Source organism: Abramis brama (genome assembly GCF_963993115.1).
Source record: "Abramis brama genome assembly, chromosome: 8".
In the NCBI taxonomy this organism is placed as follows: domain Eukaryota; kingdom Metazoa; phylum Chordata; class Actinopteri; order Cypriniformes; family Leuciscidae; genus Abramis; species Abramis brama.
Genome location: NC_139970.1, coordinates 20870069 through 20888535, shown reverse-complemented (window position 1 = coordinate 20888535; position 18467 = coordinate 20870069). Strand labels below are relative to the sequence as shown.

Below are 18467 nucleotides of genomic sequence, written 5' to 3'. Positions count from 1 at the left end.
GATGCTATTAAAATGTCGTGTTAAAGCTCTTAAAATACTCATGAGGGATCACAAAACTATGTAATGGCCAAATAAAAAGTCATTAAAATCATTGCTATTTTCACCATGTCACTTATTTTTAAATTACCAACAGAATCGTCTCGAAAATAGCGTGAAAATTCATCGCCCAACTCTACATGGTAGCACATCCAAAAAAGCTTTTAGGTACCTTTTTTTTTCTTCTTTTTTTTTCTTCTTTTTTTTTTAAGAAGAAAGACTCAAACGCTGTTCCAGGAGCTTTCCAACAAGGCAATATGCTTTCCTCCTCCTCTCTTCCTCTTTAACAGTTTGGCTGCTTTTTCATGACTTTTCAGAGAATTAGCCAAACCTGGACTGGGATTCTGAGTATGCGTGTGAAGCTTGTCTTTGATGTCTCTAAAGAAGTGCCCATAATTAGCTAAGTTAGGTCAGGAGACATGGACACACAGCAGATTCAAGCTAGAACACATCAGCATGTTTATTCCCAGAAGCTCACAGAGACTCTGGAGAAAAGACTAACAAAAAAGAATTCTGTTAAGAATTAAAACTGGCTCCAGGCTTGAAGATAACTTTTTGGACTTTATTTATTAGAGCTAGAAAGAATCAAAATGCTACAACAGGCCGAAATTTATTAAGATAGTACAAACCGCATAATATAAAGAAATAAAAGCTTCAACAATATATTCTCTTAGTGCCTTGTGGGTGTAGAAACTAATCTCCCATTTATTACAGGATAAAGCTCTTATTTGTGGTACAAAAAGCATGCTGAGCAATATTTCACCGTCAGTCCAATGTTAATTTCACCTCAGGACCAAACTTTCATTCTCCTGCATCTGGCTTCCATGATCTATCGATCTGAACCCAGAAACAAGCTCTCTGGTCCTATACAAAGTCACAATCTGTCCCCCATCCATTCGTGATTTTTTTTTCTTTCTTCCATCCACCAACTAGCATCTCATCCCACCTCTACACACTAGGGTCAATGGCACCCCATCGCCCCTGACTCGATTCTGCGTCCCATTGGCAGCCATGACGGGGGCGTCCACAACCCATAAAGCATAATAAACATGAATCTTTATTTTATGAGCACAATAACACCCATGCCCATTCCTCCCAGCCTGTCAGCCTGAACAAAGAGCCCCCAGTAACCATCAATCCATGCGGCCAGAGGGGCAGCTCCTTTGTGTAGCCTAATTACACACCACTTTAGAGCAGTTGGAGGCCTTGGGGTGGAGTGTGTCAGCACGTGTGTGTGTGCATGTGTGAGATATAGAGGGAATCCTGGGGTGAGCATATGGCCGCTCTCGAACCCAGGTGCAGGGGAGGAGAAAAGGCTAAAACATCCCGCTGGAGGCGAATTCCACCAACACAGAGGAAATGATGGAGAAAGTTAAAGGATGTGGAGAACTAATGGCAATTACCAGCCATTCTGACTAGCTTTTATGACATGGCGAGCATATGTCTGCACTCGGTCTTAAACCGACAAACGCTTGTCAAGTAGAAGTCATTAAAACACAATCACGCATTATTTTTGTCTAGACTGATGTATCACAATTGTTTGAATGGCTGGAAGCTGCTTTATTGTGATATTAGCATGGGAGTATCAATGTGCCAGTGAGGTGGAATGACATGGAGATTTCAACTTTATTGTGAATGTGTTAAACTGTGGCCCTGCAAGATCATCTGATGCTAGTAAGCATTTACAAGTCTGAAAAAAGGAGCACACCCTAACCCTATCCATCACTTAACTATCAATTTACAGATAAATGCACCACATGGCAATAAAAACTAGAAACACCATTGTGTTGGAATGCAGTATTATACAACTCCAAAGAGGCTTCATCACAAAGTCAGTGATTGGGTTTGACAATCATATTTACTAACAGGTCTCTCAAACGGTCCTGTCCAAACAAAAGCTTATGGTAGTAGTTTGAATACTATCTGAATGAATACATAACCAAAGTAAAAGCGCAGATTTATTAAAGGTTTAAAGGGGTATATGGCCAAAAAAGTTTGAGAACCACTGGTGTACTACATCAAAACATGGGGAAACGTTATTTATTTATTTATTTATTATGAGGGGCCTGAACACAACAGACACACTTAATCCATATTGGCTTGACTTCAAATAACCAACATGAACATGCACAATGAACACTATCGCAACACTGCTTGATGGGACAGACTAGTCATTCACTGTTGTTGCATATACACATTATCCAAATTCACTCTCAAAATATGGTTATAAGATTTGAAAAGGTTGTTTGGTTAAATAATGTAGTTGTCACTCTGGTTCATAACCAAACTTTGTATTTAGCACTATAAAAACAAGACTGTCAAATACATTCTGCTGCTGTGTAAATTCAAGGAGAATATCAGTCATCTTGCTAGAAAAAAAATACATATGTGCATTTGCTGAACACCTGTGAGATAAAAAAAAACCCCAATAATTTCTCATACTGTGTTATGGTTAGACAGTTCAACCAGTTCCCCACCAGTTTGGCTAAGGAGCTTTACAAGGTCAGTCTTGGGCCCACCAACTGGGAGTCCACCTGATCAACTGCCAACTGACCAGATAGGAACATACGAAATCAGTAAAAAGCAGGTTTTGGGCAGGAGAAGGAAGAAGAGTGCTACGATCAAAGCTAAATGTGTTCTATAAGTAAGTACATACCTGGTTAGGTTGTACTAAAGCACGGAGCACCACCAACTGGATCATTCCTCTCAGGTTCCCCTCCATGGACATGGATCTCCGCAGGGTCTCCATGGCTTCATGGTTGGACTTCCCCAAGAGCGGTTCACCATTGACAGCAATCAGTTGGTCATTGATATGCAGACGCCCATCCTAAGCAAAAAAGACAGAATCAAATGTCAGAATCTTTATTTAGTGTCGCACGACTATTGCCAGTGGCTTGAGCTTTGACTTCTTTCAGCAACTTCCACATCAGTGAATCAAACCAGCAAGCTTCCACTTACCAACCTTGAGCCTTAAAGATAGTTCAACCCCAAAAATGAAAATTATGTCATCATTTCCCTCATGTCATTCCAAACCTGTATGAGTGGAACATATTTTGAGACATGTGTCAATATGTTAACCATACAATGGAAGTCAATGGGGTCCAATGTTTTGTTTTTTTTCACATAAAAAAGTCAGTCATAGCTATGTTTCCATCCACCTACTTTTATATGCATTTTGGGATATCACATAAAAAAAACTGCTGGATGGATACGGCAAGATGCACATACATTAAAAAAAATAGCATCAAAAACTGAGTTTGAGTAGGATACATTTTTTATCCAATAAGAAAAAATGCAAGGTTTCAAAAACATAAGGGTGAGTACATGAAAGAGAACTTAATTTCCCACAGCCTCTATCTTAATGTGTTTACTATCCTCAGACACTACCTCTTTAACCATTACACTACACCAAGACCAGTGCTAATGTACAACTGGATTTGGGGCTTTTTTGTCCATCAGAAGACCTTGACAATGTCCTACTTTCATCACATCTCTGATGTATTTCCTCACATTCTGCAAGAACTCTCTGCTTTCCAAAGGCATATTATCCTCGGTTGAGGCTATAGGGGCATGCTGTCAAGGAGTACATTTCCCTCAATTCAGAAGCTCCGTCTCTCTGGTACAGTATAAGCACATTATAAGGCATGCATATTACATGGCATATAAAAAGCCCTAAAGTTCATTACAATTAATATTAATTAGTGTTTTCACTGCAAAGGCCTCTGATCTGCTTCCTCTGTCTCCGGGTGAGGGAGAGAGCTGAGAGTCACATGAGGGTTAACGCAAGAACTTGCAAAATGCCTCAGATATACAGACAAAGATGCTGATCATTAGTGAACTCTGCAAACTAAAGATGATGAAGTAACAATGCTTGATATCAAGTAAATCAGAATGTTTTGCTGTGACTCCATCCACACTAAGACTTAAAGAGTTAGTTCACCCAAAAATGAAAATTCTGTCAGTAATTACTCACCCCCATGTTGTTCCAACCCCGTAAGACTTTAGTTCATCTTCGGAACACAAATTAAGATATTTTTGATTAAATCTGAGAGCTGGATCACTCCTTCATAGGCTTCTTTAAATTGAAAATTGTCGGCCTAGAAAGTTAGTAAAGACAATGTTTAAAATAGTCCAAATGACTACAGTGGCTCAACCTTAAGTTTATCAAGCGATGAGAATACTTTTTGTGCAAAATTTATTTTAGTATATATAGTCAATAAATAGTTGACATTATTCAACTATTCATTTTCTTCTGTGTGGGCCTCTGAGTGAGATCACGTACTGTAACGGCGCAGCGCTTCTGGGTTGTACATCAGAACGTAGGCTCACTATTGGCCAGCATCAGACGCATCACACACATAACCAGTGTGGTAGATTTTTCCCTAAACCTGACTATCTGGGGCATCTTCACTCGACACCCATACCTTAAACTATCTGGGGCGTCTGCACTCGACACCCAACTGATCTTAATATCTCTGGCGTCTTCACTCGACACCAATACCTTAAACTCTAGCTCTGAAGTACTACTCTCACTAAGTCACTTTTACCTAACTTACTTGTTCTGTTGCTGCGCAGCATAAATGACAGACAAACTCTAGCAATTGTCCTTTAAATGCTTTAATCACGGCCGGGAGAATTTCTCGAGCAGTTCTCAGAGAAATCTCACCCACATAGAAAAATACATCAGGTTATATAGGATAAAGACACGACGCACAGAAACCAAATCACCTGCCTAACTCATGACTTTAATGCTGTCATCTTCTAATTAAGAAATAGATGCAAGCCCCCTCCTTTTCACCCTCTGTTAGTGGCATATGCAAAAACAGCTTAGAACAGAGAAAAAACACAAGTAAAGGTTAAGAGTTCTGTTGATTACTCAATATGTCATGGGACAGGATAGACAGTATATTTTTTGATTCTGTTATAGTCAGCATTAGGCAACTTTTCCATAACTCAAATAGACAAGAACAAAACGTTCTAGTACAATGTGCCTCCAAGTGTTAGAATGTTAGACCTAGAAAAAAGGAAGTAAAGTTTGTGTTATTGCTGTCAGAATCATGGTTAGTTTAAAATTCAGTTTATTATCTTATCCTTTAATTTTTTGTCACACCAGCGTCGGCCAATAGTGAGCCTACGTTCTGACAGAATTTTTGGGTGAACTAACCCTTTAATGTTACCAATTTTTACACACACAATAGATGTTTTTGGTTTTGTTTAGGTTCCCCATTTATCTAATCCTATGAAACGTTGCGTAATTGAATAAAAAAAATACAGTGCAATAAGCTTTAAACGTGACATATTATGCCCCTTTTCACAAGATGTAATCTAAATATATGGTGTCTGTGAAATTTTAGCTCAAAATACCCCCCAGATCATTTATTATAGCTTGTCAAAGTTGCCCCCTTTTGGGTGTGACTAAAATCGTGCCGTTTTCGTGCATGCCCCTTTAAATGCAAATGAGCTGCTGCTTCCCGCCCCCATTCAGCAGACGGCCAATCCTTTTACAGAAGCTTCGGATACTCCAGCAATAACAAGCGCGAATTTCAGTCAAATCTCCGAAATAACCTGTAGCAGAGTGAAGCCTTACAGAGAGACTCAGGAAGAGATTGTAACTGCACCTGGATGTTTCTGAATGGTTAGTGGATACATGGATGTAGTTGTTGTGGAGTAAATACCTAACCATATTTAGGTCCCAAGATATCACGTACCTTTTTGCAAATCCTTGGCAGGTCAACATGGACCCTTTTCTTTATTCTTTATTTTTGATGATGGTACGATGATTCATCTCATCGACTTGCATGTACTATCATGTTTAACTTTTACACAAGTTGACAGTTCCCTGAGGTTTTTATATAAGACAGCTGTGACATTTTTTGGTCAAATAGTGTTCTGTGCTCGTCTGTGCAGCCAACGACACAGTTTGCATGCTTTGCTCTAACTTTTGCCATTGCGTTAGAACTGGTTACACTGTGGTCACTTGCGTAAACCAAATGGCAGCATCGTGCAGATTAAGGGGAGGTGATATTATAATAAGATCCCCTTCCTACGTCACACTGTAAACCCTAACACTCAAAGTAATTAATTGGTTTGAGTAGGAGTATTTAGCACTTTCTTTTTCTTTCAAGTTCACAGAACTGATATATTAAGTAAACTGAACTGTTTCATTGTTTTGAGTTTTAGGAAATTATTTATTTTAATTTAGATGAACTTAAGTTCACCTGAAACTTGGCTGGGATTTCTATTTCCCAGCATGCTTTGCACATGGCACTCGAAAGGGAGAGTAAATGCTGAAATTAAGTGTAATATAATGTTTGTTTTTTTTGTTTTTTTTTGTGCAAGATTAATGTTAAGTGGGAGATTTAGTAGTGATTAATATTTTGTTATACTAATTTAGAAGAATTTTTGATAATGTCGATTTTAGGAGAGTTACCGTCATGATGACAAGTGGTGCATGTGGCTTGGTTTGAGAGCATGTCAATGCTTTATATTGCAGCATTCATACAGCAAGTGTTAAACTATGCTATTGTTAGCATGTTAGCATTTATTGAACTAGTTTGTTATAACCAGCTAAGTTTATAATAACAAAAAGTTTCACATTGGGGTTACATGAAATTTTTAAGTTAAATGTATGGATTTATGTACTTAAACATTTCATGTTAAGACCAAGTAAAATGTATGAGTACAAAATAAAAATCTGCAAGTTCTGCTTGCTTAAACTTTGAATATTTGAAACTTAAATATTTTGAGGCAACTGACTGCCTTAAATGTATTGAGTTTTGCCAACTTATTTGGGTTTACAGTGCAGAAGGGGAGCGAAATCAGATCGGCTTAATTTTTTAATGCTTGCAGAGAAAGGCTTACCAAAACAAAGTTACTGGGTTGTCACTTTTCAGGGTTGACAGATGCACAGGGGACCCGATTATAGCACTTAACACGGAAAAAGTCAGATTTTCATGATATTTCCCCTTTAACTTAAAATCATTGATTATGAAATACATAGGATATATCGCAGATTAAAACACTTGGAGCTGGAGGTAGGTCTTGAAATCTTAATAGTACATGTCATCACAATTTTTCTATGGAAAAAATGAATGGTATTAATTTTCCTGACTGTTGTGCCCTATAGAGGTATCAGAGTACCAAACGGTTAATCACAATTTACAGAAATAACACACACCCACAAACTCTCTGAGCCTTGGCAGTGTGCACTTTGTGCCCTTGCTCTCTGTAAATGAAGGAGATATGCTTTCATTACAGAGGCCTTTGGGTGAAAAGATGTCCTGTCCTCATGACACTGAGTCACAGAGAATTAGGGATCCTTATTAAAGCCATGATCTAATTTTCAAACTTGATTCTGTGAAATCACACAATCTGTCTGCAGTTTGCTGTGCTGTTTTAAAATGAGTGCATCTCTCTTACATTCTTTCACCACTTACATGTATAATCATTTAATAGAGGCAGCGCTGTATTGATATTCCTCAATCATTTTTCTTAGGGTTTGTTATAAACCTATCATACTTCTACAAATAATTCATCCAGAATTTCTTAACATACAGATGCATACAAACAACAAAAATCAGCCTTACACGGTTTCCTTCAGGAAATACAACCCTATAGTTAATTTTGCTTATCTATTATACTCAATGCTGAATGTCTGTAATACACATCAATGGTAGAGTTGGATGTTTTAGAAGATTGGAGCACAATAGTAACCACCAACTCAGGACTGAAGGGAACAAATGTAACAATTTAAATAAATAAAACCTCATTGCACTCTCAATTGATGCAGATACTTGGAGACCAATTTGGCAGTATGGTGGCAAAATATCCACTTGTAATATAACTAAAGAGTTACAGTTCAAACTTTTACATCGTCTCCAAATGATCTCATTACGCAGACAATGAGTTTAAGTTTAATTCAAATTATTCTCCGCATTATCTAAAGTGCAAAGTAGAAGAGGGAGACTCTGTTCACTGTACTTAGAAATGTATACATATTAAAGCCTACTGGATACAGATTTGTAGAAGACTAAGTCTTATATTCAATACATGATGTGACCTCAATCCACTTTTTTTTTTTTTAGGTATTGCTGATAATAATATAAAGAGTGCTTCAAACTGAAAGTTGTTTAATCTCCTAACTTAAACTGCCCACAAGCACATTTTTATTAAATGGATCTCTGAGTGGCATAAAGTGATATCAGATTTTCTTTCACTGGAATACATTACTTATTGGTCAAAAGGAAAAATGGATGTGTTTTATCAGACATGGACCCTCTTTTTACATATTTAGGTCCCAAGATATCACGTACCTTTTTGCAAATCCTTGGCAGGTCAACATGGACCCAAAATAGTTTTGTTTTTTCTTTGCATTTTTTATTTTTATTTTTGATGATGGTATCTATGGTTTTTGGAATGTACCTGTTGTGATTTGTGGTCACTGTTCTATTAATTTGTTATGTTAAAGTAAAGAATAAAGAAAGTTAACCAGTATTCTGAACATGGGAGAGACGTTTTCGCCTCTAAGGGTCACAGTGATTTTGCCAAGACAGATATGTTCCTGGATCAACATTATTGTCCGAAAAATGAGTCCTAACCTTATTCCTACCCCTAAACCATACCCATAACTCATCCCTAAAATCAGAGGGAATTGATAGGTGAATAACATCGACGTAGAAACACCTAACCCTGGTTGTAAAGCCTAAAATTGGCCCTCAAATCCAATTGGTTGATTGGGATGTTGTTCCAGGATGTACAAACATGAAACAACATACTTGGTGAAATCACGTTTACCTGCTTGTGTTCAGACATAATAGTTGATGGCTATTTTGAGAAACAGAGATGTAACTAATGGTGGTGAATAAAGATCAGAAAATGGGGTATTGATTCAGATCGCACTGGTCTTCATGCCAGACCAGAGGCAAATCATGCAGAACTTTTAGGGAATATTGGCCAGAAAGTCAGAAATTACCAATTTGGGGCCACAAAATTGCTGCAATTGTCAAAAATTACTACACAAAATATTTACTTCAAGCTAATATTAATGATCATGTGCAACAACTTTTCTCTGCATTTACAGTATACAAGAAGTGTTTAACTCCCTAACCTTTATGATGTTTATACTGCCTGTTCATATTTTGTTTATATTGTATGCAGTTTCACCTCTTCACTTTGTACTAAAACAATTTTACTATATCTTATTTGTATGGCACTTTTCAAACAAAAACTCCAGATAAAATGCATCATGTCAGAAAATGAATGAACCAATGAATGAATGAATGAATGAATGTGCTTCATCAAATGAGGAAGCCTTGCAGACTTAAAAAAACAACAACAACAACAAAAAAAAACATTATCAAAAACAATATTCTGATTTCTAACTAATCTGAAACTGAAAGCTACCCAGATTTGAAACCTATATATGCTGAAATGAGCCCAGGGCCAAATCAATAGTAATGAAGGACAGAAGGACAAGAGAATGAAATGCTCAAGGACATGTTCAGTACATAATCTATCTGCTGTTTTACACTAGCCTGACAAGCCAGACCCATATTCAGTCTGGGAACACACCATTGGCAGGGCTCAATCCGAGGGGCGGGATAAACGGTTGTCTTTCAAATTCCCTCTGCATGCAATAGGATAGCGCTACAATCAACCAGAGCGTTTTCCCACCAGCGGAGCTAGTTGATAGATTAAACTTTTGCCGTATCCGGTCGGCAAAACTCCGAACACATCTTCCTTTTTTAAAGAATGACTTCAGTGCCATTCTTTGTTCTTTTCTCAAAGAAAAGCTTAACTCCAAGTCTTCTAGTCGCGGCCAAAGCTGATTCGAAAGACCGCTGTTCGCCAGCAGCAGCAGCCATCTTCTTTGTTTTCAAGTAGCAGGGAATTCACGCGGAACCGTCACAACTCTGCCATCATTATGTTAAGCCCGCCCACCGACTCTATACACGATGTGATTGGCCTGACTAGAGTTTGGTTTTTCCAGCTCGCAAGCCAACGGAGAGTTGCTAGACGACCCTGGCTGCAAAATAAAAATGTTCTGCCGCTAGGGTGCGTCTAGATTTCTAGTGCAAGCCAACAATAAATTTGCAAGTAGACGCTGCTGTTCACCCCAACCTCCTCTTGCCTTCCCACTTTGGCTCTGGGGAGAAAACGCATCCCACCCACAGACTCGGGACGCTTCCAACTCATTAACATGGGCTTGGAGAGTTTTTAATTAGCATTAATGTGCTGGAGCTAACACAAGCAGCGTTTCTGAACTCTCTCACTTGGGACTGGATAGGGAATTACAATTAGAAGTGTTCCACTGTGCTGGGACTCAAGTATGAAAACTCACGTGCATCACCTTGCAGTGGCTCTCTCTACCCCCGTCTGAACGGGATGATCTGACTCTAAAGCTTCAGAATGATAGATTTAAGAAGTTATTTTCTTTTTACACAACCCCCGGAATCCAAAAGCGGCTTTTTTCAACCTCAAGGCCTGACAAAGCAGAGTGAGAAGATGCTTCAGTCAGGTACAATTCAAACCCTTATCTTCACAAGTAAACTTCACACTCTCGCACACATAAATGTGAATGCTTTGAGCACACATACACACAAATCCACATGTCTGACAAGCACATTTTCACATGGCTGAGTTAAGCAGTAGCTGGAAGAATTTTATAGAGACTGGTTTAAAGAACATCTGAGTCATTCAGGTATAAACATCCTGTCACTTATTCTGTGGTAAAGGAAAAAGAAAAACAGAGTGTGCAGATTTCCAATGATTTGAACACCTGCACAAAAAAAAAACAAAAAAAAAAAACACATAATCGAGATTGTTATTTAACCAAATGGGCAAACACAACCAATCTGTCGTCAATACTATGCGACTGAATGTGAAACTGGAAAATGAACAGGTGCAGCTAAAAAAAAACAAAAAAACATGTTAGTACAGACAGAAAGATGAGCCTATAGAAATACTCAGCACCCTGCTGACAGTCCCGATCCCGTCTGTTAAGGTCAAATGAAACCCCATTAAGTGGTAGGGACAGAGGTCAGAGGTCAAGGGAACCAAAACACATGCCAAGAGTAGCTAACAGGGATCATGACCTATTTACAGTCTCAACTCACAACCCTGAAGCCATGTTTAACACTGTGAGGACATCTATTAGGTCTCCATCAGTGTCTCCTGTCATATGGGGGGGAGGAGCATATTTTACTTATTCACATTATTTCTCTCATTTTATGAGTGATCCTATTCCTCTGGCCTCCTAAGCTATGGTGGCCCCAAAAAGTAAGTTGCACTTAAAAAACTGTTTTGAACTCTTAAAATTGCAAAGAAAGAAGTGGTTTGCTTGCTTTATAGTTATAAAACAACAGTTGTGCTCAAAATTAAGACAAAAAAGTACACAATTGTTCAAAAGTTTGGGGTCGGTAAGAATTATTATTATTTTTTTAAAGAAGTCTCTTATGCTCACAAAGGCTGCATTTATTTGAACAAAAATACAGTAAAAACAGTAATATTGTGAAAATTATTATAATTTAAAATATCTATGAAATTACATTCAAATAGAACATTTATTTGTTTTTTTTAAAATGTATATTCTTGTGATGGCAAACAAAACTTTCAGTAGCCATTACGTGGAAACAGTGATGATGAATAATTTGTAATGATGAATAAAGAACAGCATTTTTTTATTTTTTGGTTGGGTTCGTATGTTTGTTTGTTTTTTACTAACCCCCAACTTTTGAACAGTGGTATATTTGGACACTTTCTGGCTCTCACTTGTTGAACATGTTCAGTGTTAATGAAAATGAGATTGGGACTAGATGGTTCTTATGTATGTAATGAAATTCATACAATTTAAGTGTTTGGGGGCACTGTACATTATGCTTATGGCTTAGTGGTTAAAGGTCTGGGCTTTACGGATAGGAGGTAGGTTTGAAACCTTAAAGTGACAATTCATGAGCTACCACTGTGTGCATGAGCTAATAGCCCCATGAAAAAAGCAAGTGCCATTTTCTTTCCTGTTTTGACATATTCCCTATATATAAAGCATCTGTCAAATGTAAATGTGCCGTTTTACCTTAAAAGCTGCTCCTCCATGGATTATGGACTTGATAAAGATGCCCAGGTCCTCGCCGGTCTCACGGGACTTATTACCTTTCAGGCTGACCCCTAACCCAGCTGAGCCCGAGTCATTGAGGGGGACCTCAAACATCAGCTGCTCCTTTCCTTCCTCAGACAGCAGCAAGCGGGCCTGCTCCTCTTTCTGAGAAGAAAACAACAGTGACGGAAGAGAATGAGACGAGGAAGAAGACAGGTCATTCAATTCAAACATAAAAAGCCTACTATTTTAGCAGAGAATAGCTCAACCTTTTCATGCCTCTTTTCTGTCTGTGATGGCAATGGGGTCATTTAGAAACATAATCCATTCTCCATTATGTAGTCCACACTCTCAGCTCCCCGCTGCATTCTCCCTCCCGCTTTTCCCCATTTCCTTTCTTTTTCTTTGTCTGTTCTCTTGCCATAATGATGCTAAAATTACCTGTACATCTCTTCAGCGAAAGTTTGTTTTAAAATGAATGTTAATAAAAAGGGAGGGAAAAAATGTCATTATTATATCTCTGTGGTAAAAATAATATTATGTCGCCACAGGAACAGGCTTTCTTTGCAGAGGAGAATGAAGAAGAGCAAATGAAGGAGAAAATGGTTTTGAAAAAGGTCTGAAAGTAGTTTGTGTTTGATCTATATAATGGCATAGTAGTGTCTGTTAGAAATACATAATCAGAGAGAGAAAGAGAGAAAGAGATGTTGACGCCAAAGTGTCTAACAGTGTTTTAATGGTACAAGTGAAACATCCAACTCTTTCTCTGGGCATCTCAAATCTTCCCGGTCCCAATGAGCATGTTCAATGGGACAGATCTTGAAAAGATCAGTCATGTAAAAAAGAAAGGACACTATTAAATTATATGGTTTTACGTATCAGGACATAATAAAAAAATCATCTGGTTCTTGGTAGGTCCTAAAATGAGGTAAATACAACCTCAGATGAACAACAACACATGACATATTACACTGTGTCATTATTTATTTAACAAAAACTAGGCCAAAATAGAGAAGCTATGGGTGACAAGCTAAGTACAGCCTTACTGCTTGCATAGGAATAAAGAGGGTAAGTAGCAGTCAGGCGCTGCTGATCAAAAGTCTTTGATTAACTGATCATCAGCAAGTGTGATCAACTCTATAAAAGCAGAAGTTTGGGTAGCTTGCTGCTCTAGAGCCTTCAGTTGTGTGTTAGCACAATGCCAAGGAGGAAAGACATCAGCAATGATCTTAGAGAAGCAATTGTTCCTGCCATCTGGGAAGGGTTATACAGCCATTTCGAAGATTATTCACACATTCAAGACAGTTGCCAATCTACCCAGGAGTGGACGGCCCAGCAGATTCACCCCAAGGTCAGACCGTGCACTGCTCAGAGAAACAGCAAAAAACCCTAGAGCTACATCTCGGACTCTACAGGCCTCAGTTAACATGTTCAGTGTTGAAGTTCATGACAGTACAATTCTGAACAAGTATGGCTTGATTGGAAGGGTTGCCAGGAAAAAGCCTCTTCTCTCTAAAAAGAACATGGCAGCATGGCTTAGGTTTGCAAAGTTGCATCTGAACAATGTCCTTTGGACAGACGAGATCAAGGTGGAGATTTTTGGCCATATTGCACGAATAATGCACGATTGGTGAAAACCAAACACAGAAAATCAGCACAAACACCTCATACCAATGGTCAAGCACGGTGGTGGAGGGGTGGTGATTTGGGCTTGTTTTGAAGCCACAGGAACTGGGCACCTTGCAGTCATTGAGTCGACCATGATCTCCTCTGTATACCAAAGTATTCTAGAGTCAAAAGTGAAGCCATCTGTTCGACAGCTAAAGCTTGGCTGAAATTGGGCCATTCAACAATGATCCTAAGAACACCAGCAAATCTACACCAGAATGGCTGAAAAAGAAAAGAATCAAGGTGTTGCACTGGCCCAGTCAAAGTCCAGACCTCAACCCGCTGTGCATAAGCACATGCCCACAAACCTTAATGAACTGATGCAATGTTGTAGAGAAGAGTGGGGCAAAAATTCCTCCAGAAGACTGATAAAGTCATACAGAAAATTATGACTTAAAGTTGTTGTGGCTAAAAATGGCTCTACAAGCAACTAAGTCACAGCGTGTACTTAGTTTGCCACCCATGGTTTCTCCATTTCGGCTTTACTTTTGTTAAATAAATAATGACACAATGTAATACTGTTTTTCATGTGTTGTTGTTCATCCGAGGTTGTATTTACCTATTTTTTAAGACCTGCAAATGACCAGATTATTATTGTTTTGTCCTGAAACATAAAACCATAGAATTCAAAAGGGTGTCCTTTCTTTTTCACATGACTGTATATAATAGTTTTATGTACCATGTAAAGATACTCTAACAGTAACTAACAACATAATTCATCCACAGTCCAAAAGGCCATTTATAGCAACTATAGGCTGAACAGATCTCAGCCTTCCTGCGAAGTTTATACCTCACTCAGTACTTCATGTAGTTGCACCATTGTCAGAACATGAGTAGCAGTTTGCAAGTCTTCATCCAACTTTAGTCGCTTATGTCCAGTACACTCAAATAAAACGATTTATAGTATATAGCAAATCTCAACTGCTTGATTGATTGTTTATATCGTCTCAAAATGTAAACTATATTATTGCCCAGCTCTAATCTGGAATGCAACTATAAGGTATGAAGATAAACATAAACCTTGCGATATTATATAAAGCTGCTTTGAAAAAAAATGGATATTGTGAAAAGCAAGATAGAAATTAAAGTTACTTGACTATATGGATGTATAATGTTTACAATGTAAACAAATATAAGTCTTAAAGGTACAGTAGCAAAAAAAGCCTTGTTTGATTCAGAGAGTCAGTGAGAATCGAAAATGGTCATGTAAAACTAAATGTGTGATAAACTTTGGCTAATGACTTCAAAAACCTAGAAAATAGCCCCTTATCCCACCAGACACTACAAGACACATGATGCACAACCAGTAGTGTACAGTATCCCTATAATTTACAGGAACTGTGAGGACTGTAAATATTACGAAACATTATTGCAAGAATGAACGGGTTTGAGAAGACCAGCTAAGACGGAGTATGTGTGGGTCAGCAAGCCTTGGTTTATCTCGGTTTGCTGTGGGATTGCAGGTTTTGAAAGTATTAGTGTAACGCACTCACAAACACACACACACACACATAAACACACAAACACACGACTCAGCGACTCTGTGAATTTCTGTGAAGACTGAAAAATACAGCTGATTGTGTGTCATTGGGAACAGAGGAAAAGGCGATGGGGTTTAAGGAATTTAACCCTGAGAAGATGCCCTAAATGCCCTCAAACTAACCAACCAAATGCCAGAGTGACCGACACACATCAAACTATAAAAAAATGTATGTACCAAAGCCATTTTCAAATGACCTGAATACACGTGTGAATAACCACCCTCTCATTTGTTCATCAACACATGTGTTTGAGTAACTAAACCCAAATGAAAGACAGCAAGACCATCCATGTGAGGATCAGAATGAAGACAAAGCTCTGGGATCACAGCGAGTCTATCAGCTGGGGAAATCATAGGGCTAAAGCCTGCTGTGTGAACAACTAGCAGCGCTCCTGTATGCTAACAGTCGTGATATTTCACAGCCGAGCCCCCTGCCAGGACCCTGCTCTGAATCGAAATGCCACATCACATTTCCTTCAGCCATTTTCCCCGGCTAGAAAAGGTTTATCAGTCAGCATGTACCCTAGCGTGAAACATGTGTCTCCAGAACAAGTCTTTCTCCAATGAGCTTTATTGTTTTAATCATCATGACAAGCAAAGTCATTCAAACTGCAATTCTGACAAAGGGCGCAAGTGTTTGAATAAGCACCATCTATATGTCTTAGGCTTGCGTTGTCTAATCTGCATATGCAACATCTGTTCCTCCGCCGTGAAAAGCGTCTTAATGATGAACAAGACATATGATGTCATCAGCCGAACCAGATGGATCACCGTCATCTAAAGGTACAGCAGCGAGTGATATTCTGAGGGCTTAAAGATGAGCAGATACGCATCTGTTCGTTCAGGAAATCACACTGTCTCTCATAACCTCTCGCTCTCTCTGTGTCAGTCACTCACAAACACATGTAGACTTCGGTCTCTATTGTTTGAGGGTGAACAGACAGGTTCCTCAGAATTATTGTGCTCCAGGGAGACAGGAACAGGAAGTGGGGGGGTTCTCTAGGGAACAGGGATGCCATCAGACCTCTGCAGGCTCTGTGAGTGAGCGCTTTACAATGGCTACAGTAAACAAAGGCCACAAAAAGACCTTCTGTGGAAAACTGTCAGATACATGTGATGTATAACTTACCCACCTGGGGAGTAATATTTTTTTCTGATACTCATTGGTTGGTTTTGCAGGAAGCGCAATAAGGTTTAAAACAGTGGCCAGACGGATGTTCTTTTCTAAAGAAACTCACGCCAAACCAAAGTGGTGGCTTGGAAGGGATATATTCATCAAGGAACCATGAAATTACAGCCAAGGACTTGGTTGTGTTTGACCACAAAATTTCTGAAAATGCAGACATGGGAGGATTGTGGGAACGTGTTGCAAAATATGAAGGAAATGTCTCTCCAATCATCTGATCAACAGAAGATTCAGATTACAAAATTCTATCTTACTTTTTTGTATTACTTTTCTTGCATCTATTAATCTATGAAAATGCATTGTTTATTACATTTATAAAATTTACCAAATTTATACATTTATATTTGTTTATTAAATGTATACACTTATTAAAATGCAATAATTGCTGAATAAACACATTTATTTTGATCATTTTTATTTTTTTTTCTTCTTTTTTTTCATAAAACCATTTTAAACCATAATGAAAATAGAGAGAACATTTATAAGAACTTGGTACAAGTGCTTTAAACAGATTTTCTATCACATTATTATAGTTATTATAGTAAACTAAAACTAAAGGCATAAAAGAATAACTTTTTTGTAAAATACATTTTTATATAAAAATACTGCAATAAAGTAATATAATTAAACTTATTTTATTTCAGCTAGTTGCAAAGGCAACATTTATCATTTTCATTTAGTTTAACTTGATGGATGAAATAACTAAAGCTGAAAAAATAAAAACTATATCAACATTTAAAAAATAAATGAAACTAATAAAATGACAAAAACAAAAAATGACAGAGTGAATTAAAATTAAAATGAAAAAGCAAAATATAAAAAAAACAATTAAAAATATTAATTAAAAACTATAACAGTATATCAGTAACGCTAAAGTAATACTGCTTTATGCTAGACATCATTCTTATGTCACTGACACAAATATGTATTTAGAAAAACCAGCACTATCTGCAACAGATTGAAATACTCGCGACCTTTTATTAACCTATGGTATGTAATAAAGTTCAGCATTACCCACATTTGGATACTCTTCTGTCAATCCCACAATGCCCTGCGCAAGCCTACCGTTCCCATACAGAAATCATTGAAAACACTTGCTCATGCTCCAACTCAGCTCACACCAGTGGACATGTAGGGTTAGCCAACCTCGCCACTTCCTAATGAGAATGTCTATGTGTCAGTCCCCTTAATGGGCTACAAGACTCAGCAGTCGTCGTCCTCAGCCAGCCACAGGACCGCTGGTATGACCAAATTCATCAGTCTGAGCCGAATGCTGCTGTTAATGACCAAGTGAGAGTGAGACACCGTCCCACAGGCTTATCTAGGCTTTGAGATCAAGGGAAATAGATGCACAAACACACAGACAATCTAAATGCTGAAATTCGTAAAACAACGTCAACACTTTATGGATTTAATCTTACAATGATGATTTTGCCATTGGCTATTGCATCAGCCACTCATGTAGGTCTTGTACAAATGACAACACGTTTTGCTTACGGGTGATAGTGTGCACTTGTTGAGCTTGGATGATATTTCAATCTCACTCCTGTTAAATATCCTTTCTGGATTCCCTTTCTGAATAAATTTGCCATTCGTTTTTTTCTTTTTTTTTCTTGTGGAACGTTTCTGCATGATTGCCCCACAACTGTCAAAACTTGTGAAAGACAAACAAGCTCAGGTGTCTCATTAAAGTCTGTCTCAGAGTCAGTTTTACACCCACAGTATCAAATAAGTTTAGGTGAAAAATTAATTGCAAGAATAATGACCCCTCTAGCAATATTCATTATAATGCTAAAATGTATCTTTCTTTCTTTGGTGTCGATAATAGGGAACACTTGAGAAACAGAGCTCTAATAAGTGTATCTCATGTCACCTACAAAAAAAAAAAGATATATATTCTAAATAATTTGTATAGTTATATATTTACATACTGTAATTTACCTGAT

At 38.0% G+C, this 18467-nt stretch overlaps 1 protein-coding gene across 3 annotated transcripts in view; it reads right to left on the bottom strand.

Moving 5' to 3' along the window:
* The window catches only part of pard3bb (par-3 family cell polarity regulator beta b), a 325627-nt gene that overhangs the window by 154902 nt on the left and 152258 nt on the right, over positions 1-18467 (bottom strand). For all 3 annotated transcript variants that reach the window (XM_084121943.1, XM_084121945.1, XM_084121944.1), the window contains exons 12-13: positions 12107-12292; positions 2693-2863 (exon numbers count right to left, since the gene is read on the bottom strand). In XM_084121943.1, coding sequence (XP_083978069.1) covers positions 2693-2863; positions 12107-12292 — 357 coding nt within the window. The remainder of the gene's footprint in view (positions 1-2692; positions 2864-12106; positions 12293-18467) is intronic.